Below are 19,204 nucleotides of genomic sequence, written 5' to 3'. Positions count from 1 at the left end.
ATTAGCGAGGCAAACTGATTGGAAGCGGTTGTCGAGAAAGGAAGTGATCCACTTCAATGACGGACCCTGGATCCCGGCGCACGATCGATCAAAAGGTGGTGGTCGACCGCATCAAAAGCGGCCTACAAATGCAGGAGCACCAGGGCCTGAGTAGTGCCCCGATCAGCCCCCCCCTCTCAGTTCGTCCAGGACTGCCAAAATGACAGACTCAGTTGAATGTTCAGGTCTGAACCCTGCTTGATGAGAGTCCAGATAATAAGATTGTTCTACAAAAGAATTGAGACAATTAGCAACATGGGCTTCCAAAATCTTGCTTAAGTAAGGCAACAAAGAAATGGGGCGGTAATTACCAGAAACCAACGGGTATAAACTAGGTTTCTTAAGAATGGGGTCAACTTCTGCTTTCTGGAATAAATCTGGAACAATCCCTTGAGCAAGGGAGTTGTGTGGCTCCATATCAACTTCATCCCTCCCCGGAAATTACTTTAGGGCCACCATATAATCGCTGCCTCCGCATGTCAACGTTAGTTTCTTTCTTTCTTTGCCTTCCGACATGGATGCCGAGCTCACTCTCTCAATATCTGTGACCTGACAGAAAACATTTAACAAAAGTTTCACCTGTATGCAAGAGACATATCTCCCCCTAAAACTCAAACCTTGTAAGGATTGCCACAAACAGATGCCAGTAACGGACCCTCTCGAGGTGTGTCGTTGGTGTCTTGGCCCCTAGCAGGATTCAAAATTGTGTGACAAATGCGCTTGGATGAACCTGAAGCCTAACCAGAACCGCAAGGCCAAGCTCTAATGCCGAGCACCGTAGGAAAGTTTGGAAGGGTCTACCCTGATCAAAGTTGGGAACGCAGATTTGTTTTCGTTCCCAAGGCTACTTCTGAGAGAGATCTTCATCCCACTCCAAGGCTTTAGGTAAGTCAAAGGAGAGAAAACACAAGAAGTCAAAACGTGGTTCTCCTTCTTACTGCCACTGACATCAGGAGATGTCGCTCAACATCAGAGTTCTGCAAGATCTTGTTCGCCCACCAAAAATAGACTACAGCATTAGTCCACGATCAAGCCTGAGTTCCTGGGTCTATCAGCATTGCTGCAGCAAATTCGGGCATTTACAGACGCGATGCTGCACATTTTTGGTACCCTTATGGATTCAACTGGCACGCCTTTGGGCCCGATGGATCTGAGGGAACCTGCAGTCGGGTTTCTGCCAGCAAATCTGTCCCCTATGCCGACTGTGGCTTGCAATTCTGCGCCGGTCTGTCCTAAATTTTGAACTGATGCTTTCTCTGATTTCTACCCCAGGAGAAGAGTGAATACAGGGCTCAGCATTTAACAGCTGTGTTCATGATGAGCAGGATCTGATAGACCCAGTCCTTAGAGGCTGTAGAGCAGTCTTCCTCTGGTATATGCCGACATGTACGTAATTACCAGGCTGGAGAGAGTGGCAGTCCTCAGTTTGATAGTAAGTTAAGGTATCTGTCACCTGAGAATGGATGCTTTATAGACACTTTAGAGACATGGTATAAGCTTTCTACAGGATTGTAAAACAGCAGCTCTAGTTTAGCAGAGGAGACGCGGATTTGAGGGAGCATCATCGGTCAGCCCATGACTATTTCATACGGGCAGTTTTGTCTTCTGGAAAGGGACCGCTCTCAAGAACCACATGGCTTATGGTAAAGCACCCGGGAATTTTTTTGATGTCTCTCTGAACATATCTTATGGGTCTTATTCTTCAGGGCGAAAGAATTGCTGATTGCAAAGATGTGTTAATCAGCCCCAAGATACATTGTGTGCAAAAGGCCCACAGGCTAAATCTCAATTAAGCAGTTCAAAACCGAATTCCTCCCAAAATTCTTTAATGATTGATCAATAATTGTCTGCAGGCATCTGTGTATTCATATGAATCTGCAGCCACTTATATTTCCAAAAGCGGAATTCTCTGTTTAGCCTCATTAAATATATCTCTTCACAACATTGCAGTAGAGAACAAACTTCAATTCCCAATGTGTTTTGAGTCATGGAGACCCTTGGTCAGGGAGAATACAGAAACAAAAAAGACAAACACAATCCTTCAATATCTATGGAACCTTTTAAATGTAATGCAAAACCGAACGCAATGCACTTGATCAGGTAGTAGGTATGATACATTCTGTGCCATCTGGTTAACCATCGGTCGTGAATGTGGTCAGAGGATCTCCTAGTTCCTCCATAGTGCTTATGCTTAAACAAAAGAATTAAATACAACAATTGAGGTGAACTACGTGAGTGCAAAGATCCGAATTCAACACAACGTCTGTGTGAAACAGCGTCTCCGTATCATCCACGTAAAGCCTCCACCAATGTAGACGTGAGAAAATTATAAGTGAAAAAACATAAAAATTAAGTTAATAAGTGAAAAATAAGTAGAGAAACAATGAGTACCTTCCACCTGGGATTGTCCACTCTCAAACTGAATCCATGGTGTGTTAACCCCGAAAGCCCCGCATGCCATCATAATGCCGTCAGCATGGGTGTAAGAACTATGAGATAAGAACTATTGTTTAAAAAGCAAAAGAAAAATTAAATTCACGAGTCATAAAGTAGTGAATTATTACTTTTGATCCTGTCATGCACTACTTGTGACCTCAGCTTACATCACTCATGACATTTTAAATGACATTATTGATGATCTTTTTTATGACATATAAACATCATCATCCGTGATACTGCTATTCATATTACTCCATAAACCTTTACCTCATTTTACAAAAGAAAGTTGCTAGTAAAAGGCCTGCAATCATATACAGTATAGAGTTACAATGTGTAAATGTATGGGTTTATTGAATGGAAATATTGTGAGCCCTGGAGGCAAGTGTGGCTGTGCTTGTTCAAAGTTATTTTTTGCACTGTTTAAAATCAATAACATTTTGGGTGCACGTAATACTCCATAGTAAACCTCATGTGGGTTGCTAATGCATGTTCCAAAGCAGGTTCTGGCTTAAAGCCAAACCCTGTTGCAAAAAAAACTGTCAGAAAGCCCAAGGTTCTCTTGATAATAGATTATCCACCAGTGAATGTCTGGGCAATACAGTAGTACAGTTTTGGAGAATAATTATGTGCAACCAGGTTGTTTATAAGTGAATTTTCCTTCCAAAATTTCGCTGAAGATTTTGAGCCACTGCAGATTGTTGAATAATCTAGAATGTAAAGTGACCATTTTAGAGATGGTGTAACTCGCGCTATGGTTGTAAGCATGGCTCTTATTTTGTGTGCCATTGTGCTTGTCTCAGGAATGTGTTTTGTGTATTTTACCAAACTATAGAGGTTTATTCATATGGCATAGCAAGAAGGTGTTGTATGAGTAACAAATGCAAATCAATCTCTTGACCTAAAATTGCTGATCTTTAAGAGGATAATCCCAGTAAGGTGAACAGAAAGCTCACTCTTTTTTGGAGTATGTTCAAGACTGAAATAGGGTGTCCCATTAATGCCTTTAGAAGCATTTTGCTTGTTAGGTGGATGAATAGCAGAAAAAGAGGCTAACATCCACCAGATCTTGGTGACTTGACAGATATGTAATATGTCCTATATGTGGCCAAAGTTTGTCCATTGTAGCTTGATTGGCATAAGAAAATTAAGCACAGGTGTATTTTGATTAATTACTTCAAGTCCACAAACCCTATAAGATGCTGTCACAGTGACTAGATGATTTAATCAGTGATGTTATCAATGATGTCAGCGATATCATAAATTATGTAATTTAACATGTCATAAGTGATCAAATATGTGAGATTATAAGCAGTGCATGATGGGGGTGCAAGTTATAATTAGTGTAGTTCAGTGTTTTTGTTGTTTTTGAAGCAGAGTTTATATATTATTACAATCTCTAACTATAATGTTTTTTTACTGAATCTTCGATATTTTTTTTGATTTTTTTTGTAAAGTAAGATATTATCATACCTAAATTTAACGTCCCTTTAACCTTTCTTTTTTCAGTGAATTTACTGTGTTTTTTTAAATCATATTCATCCAACTCCATGACTGAGCATAGCTTTTGACTGTGCGCAGGAGGGCATTGGAAGAGCGTCCTGGCATGCATCCGGGTCCTAAACTCAACTTCCTGCAGGTGCCCATCCCCCCTTTGGCTGTTTGCAGCATAGGGTTCACCAGGCCCTACATCCTACCCCCCCCCCACCCCACAGCCTCCCTCCCCCTCAACCTTTTTTTATAACTTTTGTGTGCAATGAAGGTACTCCTAAGAGACCACACAGGTTGCTTTGCTGGGTCCCTCGAGAGTACCACAGGACCCGCAGCATCCATTATTAAAAAATATTTCACTCCAAGAGCCAGGGGGGCAGGGCACCCCTACCCTGCCTCCTTACACTTTAATTTTGTTTTATTTTCAGGGTTCGAGTCCCCATATCCTTTAATGGCAAGCCCAACATCTTTGTGTTGCGGCTAGCCAATCAGATTTCTCTGTCTTGTTCCACGATTCCGAGCGGTGGGGGGGGTGGGTGGGGGGGGACAGAAAAGCACTCTTGGCACATTAGAACGCTTTAACTTTTGAATATGCAGTTCCAGGACCACTGTTCATATAGCACTAACTTTTGAACCTTAATTTCTCAAAAACAACTGAATGGATTACACTATATCACAAAGGAACTCTTTCTGACCAAGGTCTAGCTTTCTGCCAAATTTGTTGTAATTATATTTTTCTGTATTGCTGTCTAAAATTCCTATGGGAAATTGCATAGAGTAAACATTTGGGACCCAGTTTTCCTTGATTCCTGCTTTATGTATCACACCCAAAACTCTCGAGGAAAAAGCAGAGGTGGAGACATTTTTTTATGGAAAGTTTTATGAAGACTCCTTAAACTGCACTAAAGTTAATAACAAAACATAAAATGCTCTGTCTATGGAAAGTCTGACCTAACTAGAACTACATGGAAGCAACTGCATATCTATTATTATTTATTTAGTATTCTTTTTTTCTTCCTTTATGGAGAAGTGTTGCACATCATAATATGGGTTCGCAAACACTTGGGGACTCTTGTACCCTTTCTGGGCCCTGTGTATCACTGCAGGGACTCCTGTACCCTTTTTGGGCCTTGTGCATCACTGCAGGCTTTTCAAGCATGGATCAGGCTTTTGATCCAGAGAAGCAAGGCTAACCAAGATACATCTCTCACTTGTAGTCTGCAGACCGGGTAGAGGGGTTTGCATACTTTAGAGTCTCATTCAGTCTCAGACTTGTGAACTCTGGCCAAGGCGCACAAATCCTGCAAAAATGTACTTAATTTTATTGTTTTTTATTTTTTTTAATATAAGGGGGTCCCTTTACCAGTCGACCAGATGGTGCTGTCCTGGCTTGGTGTTGGCTCTTTACAATTTCTTTTTACAAACCCATTCAGCACATTCTTTATACACTAATTTCTCAGAAACGGCTTATGAAGCACAAATGCTTACCTGAGTAGCACTCTAGTATTGTGCCACATTTTCTTTAATTCTGTAAAGCTTATTATTTTTTGTAGTGTAGAGAAAAGATTCCTATGGGAGTTAAAATGTGAAACGCAGCTTTTTTGACCCATACCACTCTCTTTGACTGTGACCTCCCCCACCCCCCCATGGATTTGTATGAAAAAATATCAAGAGTAAGCTAAACATGGTGTCTGCCAATTGAAACGTAAAACTGAAGCAAATGTATTATCAAAGATTTTTTGGCCGATCCCCCTTGATGGATTTTCATAAAAGATGTGATTCATGCACTCAGTTAAATTGCTAACACACTGCCAAATTGGATGCAGATTCATTAAACAGCACCAAAGTTATTAGCACACAAAAATGTTTTTGCCTCCCGCCTTTTAATATTACCCCCTGAAGGATCTGTACAAAAAGTGCTATTCCCACTGAAGACTAACCATGCCATGCTTATGAGCAAATCAGCACATTTTGACACCCATTTTCAAAGTCCCCTGTGAGAAATTGGGTTAGTGGTTGAACCCCTACTCAAGCAGGAACCACAGTCCTTGTCAGAGTGAGGCACAAGCAAAACCCAAATGAACCTGTGCTCAGTCCCCTAGTAGCTTGGCACGGGCAGTCAGGCTTAACTTAGAGGCAACATGTAAAGTATTTATGCAGCACTTTAAAAAGTAATAAAGTGAAAATACAACTAAAGAAAAATCTCACACCAATTTTAGAAACTTGGAGCAAAATGTAATGAACAAACCAAGACCACAACAACAAATCCAATAAGTAGAACTTAAAATGTATGTGAAAATAGCGACAAAAGGCCCGAAGCTCCACTTGTGACTATCTCGCCGTGCAAGACCGGGAGAAAGTCACAAGTTCATGCCTGCAGCGATGGAGCGCGAGTCGGATACAGGGACCCGGTGAGTCACACTGAAAAATTACCTTCTCAGTCCAGTGCAAACTGTCCTGTTCATGGTGAAAGGAGCCACGAGGAGCAGAGAAGTGTCGTGTATGGTCGTCAATGTTGCATGAAGATCTTGTTGTCGCTGTGAGTGGGCAGACCAGAGCTTTGCGGTGGCGCTCACTGTGATTGGTCAATGCTATAGCGCGAAGTTCGGGTGGACCGAACTTTGCTTTGTCGGGCTTTGTGAGCGACAAGGTTTAGGCATCAATGGTCCCGTTTGCGAAGTGCCCAAAAGCTTCAATTCAGCCTCCCTGGGACCACACGCAGGGTGCAGGGCCTGAGGGGCACCAATTGGGGGCCAGGGACTTGCTCCAGCTGGATCTGGGTGCTGGTTGAGGTGCTTGTGAGCTTGTTATGTTCCTGTGGCTCTGTGCTTGAGGACAGCAAAATAGCCTTTGAAGTCACTCTAGGAGCCCTGGGTTCAGGTGCAGGTCCAATCCCTGTGACTCGGGAGGAAGGCAGCTATCCAGCCAGGCAACAGTCCAACAGAGTGGCAGTCCTTCCAGCAGCAAAGCATTCCCTCTTCCTAGAAGAGTTTCCAAGGGTCCAGAAGTGTACTGAAGAATTGGTATCTGAGGTCCAGTATTTATACCTGGGTCTTCTTTTGAAGTGGGAGAAGCTTCTAGAGATATCCCTATAGAGTTGACTGGTTTCCTGCCTCCCCTACCCTTCCTCCAGACTAACTATAGTGGGTATTCAACCCTTTGTGTGGGGGGCGGACACAGCCTGTGCCTAGTTCCGCCCAACCATCCTGGCAGTGATGGCCCACCCAGGCGCACCTAAGCTCCCTATTGTGTGTTGCTGTTTAGGAAGAATACACACAGCCCAACTGCCAATTACACCCAATCATGTGACTCAGTGACAGCAGCCGCGGTCGGTAGTAGGAGTTCCTGCAGGGCGGTGACGTCGGGAGGGGGAGGGGCAGGGTGGGGGGTAGTAAACTATGGATTACGGAGGTTTACAGGTAAGTAAACATATAAATTAATAAAACGAATTTCGTTGCGTGCACTGCATCGCATTTGGGGATGCAGTGCACGCAACGAAATTCGTTTTATTAATTTATATGTTTACTTACCTGTAAACCTCCGTAATCCATAGTTTACTACCCCCCACCCTGCCCCTCCCCCTCCCGACGTCACCGCCCTGCAGGAACTCCTACTACCGACCGCGGCTGAGTGACAGGCTGAAGGCACTAGATGACTAAGGCAGGAAAATGGCCCCTTTCTAAAATTAGCATTTTCAAAATTGTATTTAAAAACCTGACTTAACCATTAGTGAGGATTTTTCATTACAATTCCAAAGACACCATCCTAATCTGGTAACCTGATCCTGTTTGTAAATTATCACTTATTAAATGTAATAAGGTTACTCCAATGTTATCCTGTGTGGAAGGCAGACCTTGCGGTTGTGAAAACAAATGTAAAATGTTTTCACTACCAGAGTATATAAAACTTAAACACACATGTCCTAATTTTTAAATACGCTGCACCCTGCCCTCTGGGCTGTCCATGATCTACAATATGGTTGACTTGCCTGTATCAAAAAGAAGAGTTTGGGCCTGAGGCATGTTTGAAAGAGCTACTTAAGTGGGTGGCACAATCAGTGATGCAGGCCCACTAGTAGCATTTAATTTATAGACCCTGCGTACATGTAGTACCACTTTACTAGGGATTTATAAGTAAATTAAATATGCCAGTTGGATGTAAGCCAATTCTATCATGTTTTAAGGAGAGAGCACAAGAACTTTCACACTGGTTAGCACTGGTCAAGAGTGCAGAGTCCTAAAGCCAGCAATAAAAAGTCAGCAAAACCGGTCTGAAGGCAGAAAGGTAGGGTAGGTCTAACAGTCCCCTTGACAAATATGCACAAATGTAAAAATACAAAAAGCAAGGTAAACTAATATATGCCAAATTCCGTGCAAATACATCAAATGGCACTAAACGTGGATGCAAATTCAAAGTCATTCTAAACTGACAAGATATCTAACATGTTAGCACTTTACAACCCACCCTGTAAATTTGTGTAAAACTAATTTCTGGAAAATGACTCAAAATCTTTACACCAGACCAAGTAAAGGCTCTTCCAGACCTACAGTTCTACTGTCATGCCAAGTTTGGTGTATTTCTATTCAGCATTTTTTTTTATCTAGTAGGGAGTAAATATTGTTGTGGGAGTTAGATGGGAAATGTCACTTTTTTTTATTCCCCGTCTTAGCTAAATCTGCACAAAACTGGTTAACCTTTTTTATTTTCAAGCAGATTTGTCAAATGCCACCAAAGTAATTAGCAAAACAGTTGCTTTTCAGTGGAAAGTTTAAGCAATACGTAATAGAGAGAGAGAGACCTCCGATTACTCATCATCAGAATCACTCATAGAAATAGCAGTTGGCATTTGTTTAAAGTTCCATACCTCAAAGAAATATAATTATAAGTGTTCACCCTTGCCTAGCCAGTCCGCTCCCACTCCTGTATGACTTGTAAGTTTTTTCATGGCTGTCTATGAAAAGATGCAATCTAGGGAAGTCCGCGCACTACAAAATAATGGGAAAGAAATAACTATTCTTTGCAATTCATCATTCTAAAGCAAGAACTGCGTGCAAACCGGAAGAGGTAGCCACCCTGAACATACTAGGATAATCAGATGCACTGCATCTGTATACCGGATGCACTGCTGAAATATAATTTATGAATGTAATCCATAAAGCATACTGTTAAACAGAATTTTTTGTTGAAATCAATCAAAAAATAGGAAACAATGTTATTGTTCATATTAATGTTATGGTCTCATTTACTTCATGAGTTATGTTATTCTGAAAACATCACAAACAAATTGTGCGGATGGAACTTTTGTGCTCAGAAATGTTAAAAGTTAAAATTTGCATTTCTGAGCACAAAAGTTCCATCCACACAAAAAGTCACAAGTCACATCTGGCCACCCATTGGATTGAACATCAACATACTAATGCCCAACTCAGGTTCACAATTCACAATTTTGGAAATGGTTCCCTTAAGAACAGACAGGGATACCCCGAAACTATTGGCACAAAGGGAGGTCTGGTGGACCAAATTTTTGCATACTCTTGTACCATCAGGACTTAATGACAAAATTGAATTGGCATGTTTTTTGTGATACACAACTAGATTGTAAGTACTGTCCTCACCATGTTCCTTAGGGCTTTATCTTCACTGGGCATATTACTTTCTGTATGTCATTTGTTTTTTCCTTCATTCTTTAATTCCTTTTCAGCTGTAGAGGATGTCATTCGTATGTACACATTACATCACATTTCACGAGATTTAATTTTTTACTTTCACTCTTACAGCATGATTCACCACAATATTCTTTTTTATTTTCACCAATTTTTATTAGCATCAGCTCCTCACGGATTTCTTACGCCATATGTCTTGCGTTCTTTTAGACTCACAACCATACGGATCTATTTTGCTTCCCGTTTTTTCTCCAGTTTTGGACTACTTTTGGAAGTTCGTTTTTGATATATCCTCAATCCTTTTGGTCACTATCATGAGGATTACTATTTAGTATATAGTTGCAGTGTAGTATGTTTTAGTATATCTCACATGACCTTTTTATTATCAGTACTCGAGGTCACGTCACATCAGTTATTCCTTTTCTTTTTTCCCCCATTACATGGCTCACCCAGCATAGGTTGAGTTTCAGTCCTCTTTTTATTTTCACCTTACGCGCTCATTGCGTGCCGACGTTCTACGTCGTTTGATTTACAGACCCGGAAGGCAGCTGTTCCACTACCAGCGTTCATCCTCGTTCACGTTTGGTGGTGCCGAGCTGATTCTTTGCCCGTTGGTAAGTTTGATATTCCGGTGACTCTTTGGGTCCTGTTAGCTTTCACTCTAGTCAGTTGGTACATTTCGGAGTAACGAGGGTCAACGGTTTATTTTTGCAGGTTGCTGCGAGCAGATCATTTCTTCGCAACAGGTCCGGGTTTAATTAGGTCACTGTGTTTTCCTTCGTACATATTACTGAAACTGGGTTTTCAACACTGAGTTTTTCAGGCAAATGGTATTTTTAGAACTTTTAAAACCATTCAATTGCTAGCACTCCTTTATTGTTTCACTTCAATTTGGCACACATTTTTGTATACATATCTACATAGGTCCTTGAGCCGCGATGTAACCGTCAAGGCAGTATCTTTGGATACTCGTCACTTTGCACTTCGATGCTAGACCGCCTCGAATATTTCCCAGAGATACCACAGTTGCAGTACCTTTTCAGTTCAACAGCACGCTCTCCACGTCGCTTTTTGCGCAGACCTTCATTTCTGACGAACCACTGTAAGGTTATGTTGTTCAGTTTTATTCTATTAATCTTTTCTTTTTCACTCACACGGAGTGGTCTATATCGGTCCAGTTTGCCTTGCTCAGGGTGAAGGTTCTATGTAGGTTCCTTTACTTATATTTCATCACTTTACTTGATTTAGCTTTTTACATTCTATCATTCACTTCACAATTGACACCCTATTGGTGTGGTGTAGGACATTGTACAGGTGCGTTATTTTCACTCTGGTCATTAATAGATGTATCTATCCAGTATTGCATGAACGTTTAGCAATTGTAGCATCATAATGCAGTCAATTGTTGCTATATAGTTTTTTCTCCATTTTCTTTCTTACAGGCCCTTGAAGAAGGGATTATGTGAAAATCCCAAAATGCATTGGGCTTCTACAACCTCAATCGTCATTGTTCAGTAACAGTACCAATGTTATATTGTTGATATTGAGAGAGAATTGCTGATTCGCAACAGACTCTTTACAGTATAATTGGTTCTGTCTTTTGCACTTATCCAATTTTTTTGTGACGTTTTCAGAATAACATAACTCATGAAGTAAATGAGACCATAACATTAATATGAACAATAACATTGTTTCCTATTTTTTGATTGATTTCTACAAAAAATTCTGTTTAACAGTATGCTTTATGGATTACATTCATAAATTATATTTCAGCAGTGCATCCGGTATACAGATGCAGTGCATCTGATTATCCTGTCTATGAAAAGAACCACACACAGCAGGGTTTGTGTTTTAGTGGGGGCTGAATGCACGGCCAAGAGAGAGCCAAACGTTTTATCTCCGGTTCTTGTCACTTCATTCTGCTCTTTTATGATGGAGTGAAATTGGTAAGGTAATTGAATCCTACATCTTCCTTTTGTGATACCATCAAATTATTGGTGTCACAACCTGTAAATGTATTTTGCCCCAAAAGAAAATTGTGACCTTTTCACAACAACTAAACTGGCAGATGTCTCTCACTTTTCCCTCCTGAGTTATGCTCATTTAGACAGGAGTGTTAGGAGTGAGCCACGTCCTGTCACAGAATCTCTTATTTGCAAATGGTATATAGAGCCATGCCCAATGATCACAATTACTACATACACACAATAGTTTGTATTTTACACTACATGGTTCTTATACACTATTCCTCTACACAGTACTTGAATTTACTAGATCTGCAGCTGACCTGCATACATATCCTTTGCATTGTTGTTGTGTGTTCAGAGAAGTGTGGAAGTTAGCATTGTCCCTTTTAGTCCTGATCAAGTTAGTACAAGCCTAACTGATTGCTTAGCCGATTTTTTCCATTCCAGCCCGAGAGATGGATTCAGAAGTTACCTTTTCTCAAGCCCTATAGTAACCAAATTACAACAGAAAGTTTTACTAATGAGGTCAGAGGACAAGAACTTACAATCAGAGTTAAAGTATAAAAAAAAAAGAATATTTCAGATTCTATTGGCTTCAGAAGCCAAGACCACTACTACTTGGACCTTGCCACTCCTAGTACTAGACCATCGGTCTTGTATGCATTTGTGCCCACAAGTACACCCTATGGTATCTTTAGCACCTCCATAGTGTTTTATGGTTATCATAGGGAGTTTGCATTGTTCATTTATCTTCCTTACTTGCATTTTCTGTGAAAACCCTTGACATTTCCTGAAGACCAAACCAAAGTAGCCTTTGTTCTGTTTTACTAGCGTGGGACTATTGTTGGTGGCACTAGTACTCAATTAGTCTACCACAATTATCCACTGCTGTATAATGTTTCTCACTTGTGTGAGCTAATCCAGATGGTATTCGTTAGAAATACCTCGCCTTAGGTGGCGAGTTTCTGAATTTGAAACAGAGCCTTTAAGATTAAATAAGGTATATCCCTACCTTTTAATAGTGTCATAGTTGAGACTGATTGGCCTCACGAGAAAAGATCTTCTCTCTTTGTCAAGGGTTAAAACATTAATTTAAAGATGAGTCAGTGATGGGTTACACAATTAATTGAAAGATGTACTAGAACAGGTTGGTAGTCTCCATACAAAGTGTGCAGAGCTTGTAGGTTAAGTAGTACAGCTAGATCAATGTTTAGGTGGGCTGTGCACTAATGTACGTAAGATGTAACCAAAGTGTTCAAAGTCAGACTAGAGGAAAATTTAGATATCCAGACCCCATAGAGTTGGGTATTGTGAAAGGTCCTTTTTCAAAGGAAGGTAAGACATTGAGAAGTGTTTAAAGATTATGTATGTATTGTTATAAATCTGGACATTTTGTGAAAGTCTGCTAGAGTAAACCTAGGATCTCGAGAAATCAAATTTAAGTAACACCACAGATAGAATAGTTAACACCGGCTGAAAACTGGACACCTTGACAAAGAAAGGAGCTAGCTGCCTTGTTGAGTTAGGAAATATCAATCCTTGCATCTTGGGTAGAGAATACCATGCAGTTCTCAGCTGCTCATTTGTAAGTTCCTATGACAATTACTTTTCCCGCTGGGCAGGGTGAGGTTATTTCAGGACTTTCAGGTCCAGGCACCTTAAAGAACTATAGGGATACTGAGTCTGTACACTGTTTACACACCCATCATCTTTACAGTATTACCATTAGGTCTTGTATGTTGTGATGCACACATGATTTATTTGTTATGTTTTGGAATGCTAAAGTTGACTCTGCTTAATTCTATTACTAATTGGGCAACAAGCACAATACAAATGAATTCTGATTATTTTATAAATCTCTGTTTGATAGCTGAAGAACAAAATCAGACGTCCTTCAAAGGCATTAGTGGTAAAAGGACACTTGTTATAAGTTGTCCAGTCACTTTACCATCTTGTTATGATCATTTCAGGATGTGTTTGAAAAGAAAAAGCAAATGTATTACATCCACTTTGATGTTATGATTCAAAGACTAATCTGAAACTCTGGGCATTTACCTTGTTTGTTGTGTGCATGCAGAATCAGAAAAAGATTATCTCAAACAGTATATAGGTGAAAATCTAGCTAATGGAATTTTATCAGACCATTACAGTCTCAAGCCTCCTCCGCTTCATGTTTATACCCAAGAAATAGGGTGAGGTACCAGTTATTGACTACAGAGCAGTCAATAAGATTACAGTTAAAGTTAGCAGGTGCCTGGTACCATTGATATCTGTTCTCTTAGATCAAATCAAACAGGTACTATTTTTTACCAAAGCTGATCTTAGGGTAGTGTATCATTTGGTTAGAGCTCAAGAGGGTGATGACTAGAAAACTGCATTTTGCATTCTTTGGTCTATTTCAATATCGCGCCATGTCTCAATTGCATTTCAGTTAGTATTGATGAGGTGCTGAGGATGCATTTTTTATATTGTATTCAGATGATATTGTGATTTACTCGGATTCCCTGAAAATACATATGCAACACTGTAAGTCAGTATTACAGTGATTAGAAGATTTTCCACTTTTTGCCAAACTTTATGAAGTGTGTATTCCATGCCACTTTAGTAGAATTTGGGGGGCACATAACTCTCCCACAGGGAATGAAAGCAGATTACAAAGTTTCAGCAATAATTAATTGGCCTACACCCACTACTCTAATATATTTGCAAAGTTCTTAGGCTTTACCAATTTTTGTAATAGTTATGCATCAATTTTCTAAGATACCAACACACATTCCTGTTACCAAACTTCATCACAAAGGAGCTGCCTTCACATGTTCCAGAGAAGCTAATCAAGCATTTTTTTTTAACAATGCTTCTATTGCGGTTATATTTTGCAACATTCAAATGTTGAGTTTCCATTCATTTTAGAGATCGATGATTCATATCATGCAAGAATGCTGCACTTCTTTTTCGAACTTTGTGACTTTGATAAAGTACATCTTGCTGATTCCGTATCAGTTATGATATTCTCTACATATCACTAAATAGTAAAGGCCACCTGAGTGAAATAATTTGGTGAGGGACATTCTAATGCATAAAGTATACATCGAAAAATGTTTTATTAGCTCATAGCATTTAAAAGTCTAAACTAATATGAATGCACTAAAAGTATTCTTGTTTCTTCCTGAAGTAAAAAGGCCTGCAAGTATTTTGCACAAGGGAAAGGAACCTGTCCGTTTGGGGGAAAATGCCTTTACTTACATGCGTACCCAGATGGTACACGGGCAGAGCCCGAGAAGCCACGAAAGCAGCTCAGCTCTGAGGGAACTGTTCGGGTAAGAAAATGCTGGTCATTTTTGGTTGAATTCACATATCTGTATGGCGTGACAACACTGTAAGTAGAACACATTTGCAGGAATACATTTAAAACTTAATCTGACCTGCACTCTGTTGCACAATAGAATAGGATTGCCTTCAAGAATTGACACAGTAGCAAATTATTATTTGGGTATTATCTGAACCGGTCTAAATTCCCATATTCCACTTTATTTCAGGGAAATTGTTTTACATGTGCGACTATCTGGTGCTTTAGTCTGCAAAGTTGGTGTATCTCTTTGTAACAAACAGGAAGAAAAAAAGAACGGAAAGGGGCGTAAAACAATGGTACTATTCTTATGTGAAACTGGTTACTATTGCCTTGCTTATTCATAGTGCTGTAGTTTTCCAACTCAGTTATGCTAATCTTACTTACCTTGGAAGGGCACTGGTAATTGAACTGATCATCTGCGTTTAATTGCTAATTGGTCTTCTATCTCAACACTAAATAAGCATACACAGACACGGACACTAGTCTTATGTTCCCATGTTCTACCATCATCCCCTTCTTTTTTAAACTTTTTTCAGAGGTGTGGAGTGTGTCCGTAGTCTGTGGAAAATGATCTCACTTTACTACATTCAGCTCCTATCTCTCTGAGGGAAAAATGGGAGTCTGTGGGTGTTAAAACACCCATGACCATGTAAGACCAAACCCATGTTTGAATCCTTATGACCCATTTCTGTATTTGTTTCTTGTTTTCTCGCCCTTTCTGTTAATTTATTCCACAGATTTTCATAGATCTTTAATAGTTCTTTTAATTGGATTAATTGTAACTGCAGATATACCTTTTTTATTTTTTTTTACTATCCGCTAAAGATGTATCTGGGCTTGTGTTTGTAACTCAGGTCCTTACGTCAGCACTTTTACGCCTCGTAGGCTTAATCTTAAAGAATGAAGATCTTCTAAATGTCTGTTCTCCAAGGTACCAACGTTTGCAGATGCAATGCCTAAATCACCATTTTGTAGTTGGGGTAGCAAAACACCTTATTTATACCAATAAAGCATTTCTGGCATCGACAAAGGAGGAGTCAGTGTTATACTTTCAGACAACCCGAAACGTACAGTCCCCTAGAGCATATTTCCAGCTTGAGGTGACTAAAGAGCCTATACATAGTCGAGATCTCACAATAGAATAGACTTCAAGAAAAAACAACGATTCTACTACTACTGCCCCAGCTCCACTGATAAGGTGGACAAAAATGAAGATTCTGTAGCAGAGAAATCGTCTGAACTAGACCATTTCAACACTGAGGGTGTCTGGGAAGCGGATTGTATAGAATCAGTCCTAAATTAGTTTTTTCTATCTCTTTTTGTTGAGTATCTTGTGCCATTTATATGCAGAATGATGGTTAAGTTCTAATTGCAGTGCCAGTTTAGGCATCTGTGGGTAAAATCGGTGTGGATTTTGTGACTTCATTCAGTGTCAGGCTTTCACCAGTTTTTAACTGAAATCTATGAAAGCATGAAAAAAAAAAACATTGACTGTTCAATGAAGTGAATTTGGATTATAGACTCTGCAAGACATACTTGTTACAGCCAGTATTGCAGAACTTTTGTTGCTGCACTAATGATGTAACTTGGGCCATTGCGGAGGCAGAATCTACAGAGGATCGACAGATTTCAGAATCTGATGTCTAGCCATACGAGAAGTCCTAAGAGTGAACTTACAAAGGACCCTGTCTAGAGTGATTATAACATAAAAGACATTAAAGCCTGCCCACAATTTCCCTCAAAGATGAACGATCGGGAAATATACCACTGCAGCTGATGGATTTCAAATATTTCTTTACCACATTGATGTCACGCAAGAAAAAAAAGCATTATGTGCATTGAACATCGAAATGATTCACGTCTTAGAGCTGAAACTCATGATGCCAACGTATACCCAAGGGTTGACCGCAGCCAAAACATCAAATGATTTAACTACAGTAAAAGATGCTCATGATTGCGTAAAAGAAAAGTCTTCTTTCGGGCTAAAGCTGCATGGCAGCTTACAAACACTGGATCTGCAAAAGGCCTTTGGGCTGTTCCTATTAAAGATTCATAGAAGCTTCAGAATAATGTTGGCAATACTAATATTCTACAACCGTGGTTGTTAACATGCAGTCCAGGGACTCCTGGGGGTACGCAACCCTTAATCAGGGAGTCTGCAACTGATTAGAAAATTAATATTAACAAGTTAATAAAGTGTTTGTAAATAAAAAAGCAAAATGTAAAACTGAAAATTTAAATTTAAAACTTTCTGTAAATGTGAAGGAATTCGAAATTGGAGGCTAAAACTTAAGTTTGATTTGTGGGAGCAGTGGAAGTGCTTCGGCCTGATTATAGTATGGATGATGGGTGGCCGCAGTTGAATTTAGGAAAGCTCCAATCTTTCCATTAAAATTAAAAAGTAGATTGTTTTTAAATATTTGTTTGGGAATTGAATAAAATGTCCAGCATTTGTGATTTTGTTTAATGAATGCTTGTTTCTCTTTGTTTGTGTACTGTTTTGCTGTTTAAAACATCTAAATTGCTTAGCCGGGTGTACCCAGATTCCAATGATGATTCAGTGGGGATCCAAAGTTTCCAATAATGATTCAGTGGGGATCCTCAGATTCCAGTAATGATCAAATGGGCATCCACAGAAGTCAAAAGGTTAAGAACCACTGTAATACAACATACCATTTTGCGGAATCTGATTGATTCACAAATAGGTGACTGAAGGGTGAAGGTCTTGGGGTAGAATGGCAATAAGGAGAAAATTTGGGATAATCGTCAGTCTCTATTGGTGGACCATGACCCCCACTGTTGCGCTTGTCTTTGCAAAATGAGGCTGGTGCTTGCCATGCAAAGCTGCATAAATCTGCACAAATATATGGTATGTAGAAAGATAGCTGCTTTCTGCAAGAAATGCACCTGCTTTTTAGTGAAGACAATAATTTCTCCTAATGCTACCTGGCATTCCTCAGCAGGACAATGAGAATTGAGCAAAGGTTTCTCCCACACAACAGAATCCAACACATGTTCAGTTACATGATGTCCTTGCATCCCTGAATTTCACCACAGCAAGGAAACCATCTATTATCCCTCTGGTCCATCAATCATGAAAGTAAGCTCTTGCATTATGTGAGGGAAAAGACTGAAAGGGTAGTGGCAGCTTACTGGCACATAGCGCTCTCTGCTTTGCACTTGAAAGTACAAAATCATGTCATTAATATGCACTTTAATGAGGAACACATCTTTGGGCAAGATTAGACTCTAGGGCATGTAAAAAATGGCCGTAAACCTTATGGGCACACTTGAGCAGACGTGCCTAGTGATCACAGACCACAAGGGCAGCCAGCATTATGGCAACCAGGAATATCAACAGATGTTGCAGATAGTATGACCAGTAGGTTTCCTTTTTAATTCTGAATTAACCGCAGGCACAATGGTAAAAGACATGTTGGAAGGAAAGTCCTTCATCGCAGACCCAAGGACTCGGACCCAGCCAATAAGTAACACTCCGTTTAGTTGCCCAAGTCACACAACTCCTTTCAAGGCCATCTGAGCTTATCTTTCCACCAGTGGGACATATCCTCATGCCTTCTATCCAGAAACCTAAGAAGGACAAGCCAGGGACAGTGAACACGTTAAATGACCCCCACACTACAGGAGATAATGGCAATGAAGTGGGAGTCATTAGTTTTCATTTTTGAGAAAACAAAAACAAGTTACGTTTGACAGGAGCCGTCCTGTTTAACTGAGCTGTTCGTCAAACATTTAACACATTGACAGGAACCTCCATGATGGCAGTTCTTGCCAATGTTAATAGAACTCTGCATTTGTGGTGGACATCTCCAAATACGGAAGGCGAGTACTCGGGGCAATGAAGTGTTTTACTTCATCACCCTAACAGAGTAAAGCCTGTCCTCCTCAGTGTAAATCAGGTCTTAAGTGTATTCATAAACCATTAAATGATTAGTTAATGACAGGCAATTGCAGACCAGCACAGGTATCAGCCAGCTACTATAACTATTGGTCTTCACAAACTATCTTCAAAAGTAGTTTGAATCCACCTCGCCACTTCCAGTCTGGCAGAAGAAAATTGTGAGGAGGAATATCCAAACTATGCAAGTGGTGGAGGCTCAGTTGTGCGACTTCTGGTGTTTCAGAATTTGAACTTGGTGGCTTTCTGCATTAACCCGTTGCCCCAAAATCTACCCCATGTGTACCCATATCAGGAGTTCCTTACAAGTGAGTGACCATATGTTTTGGGAGTGCGAGAA

General features: G+C 40.1%; 1 protein-coding gene across 2 annotated transcripts in view; it reads left to right on the top strand.

Moving 5' to 3' along the window:
• The window catches only part of MKRN2 (makorin ring finger protein 2), a 249,289-nt gene that overhangs the window by 213,984 nt on the left and 16,101 nt on the right, over window positions 1-19,204 (top strand). For both annotated transcript variants that reach the window (XM_085624857.1, XM_085624858.1), the window contains exon 7: window positions 14,769-14,913. In XM_085624857.1, the coding sequence (XP_085480983.1) occupies window positions 14,769-14,913 (145 nt within the window). The remainder of the gene's footprint in view (window positions 1-14,768; window positions 14,914-19,204) is intronic.

The sequence above is a fragment of the Triturus cristatus genome, chromosome 9, assembly GCF_964204655.1.
Source record: "Triturus cristatus chromosome 9, aTriCri1.1, whole genome shotgun sequence".
Taxonomy (NCBI): Eukaryota; Metazoa; Chordata; class Amphibia; order Caudata; family Salamandridae; genus Triturus; species Triturus cristatus.
Note: the sequence above shows the minus strand (reverse complement) of the source record. Positions and strands in the feature narration are given on the sequence as shown.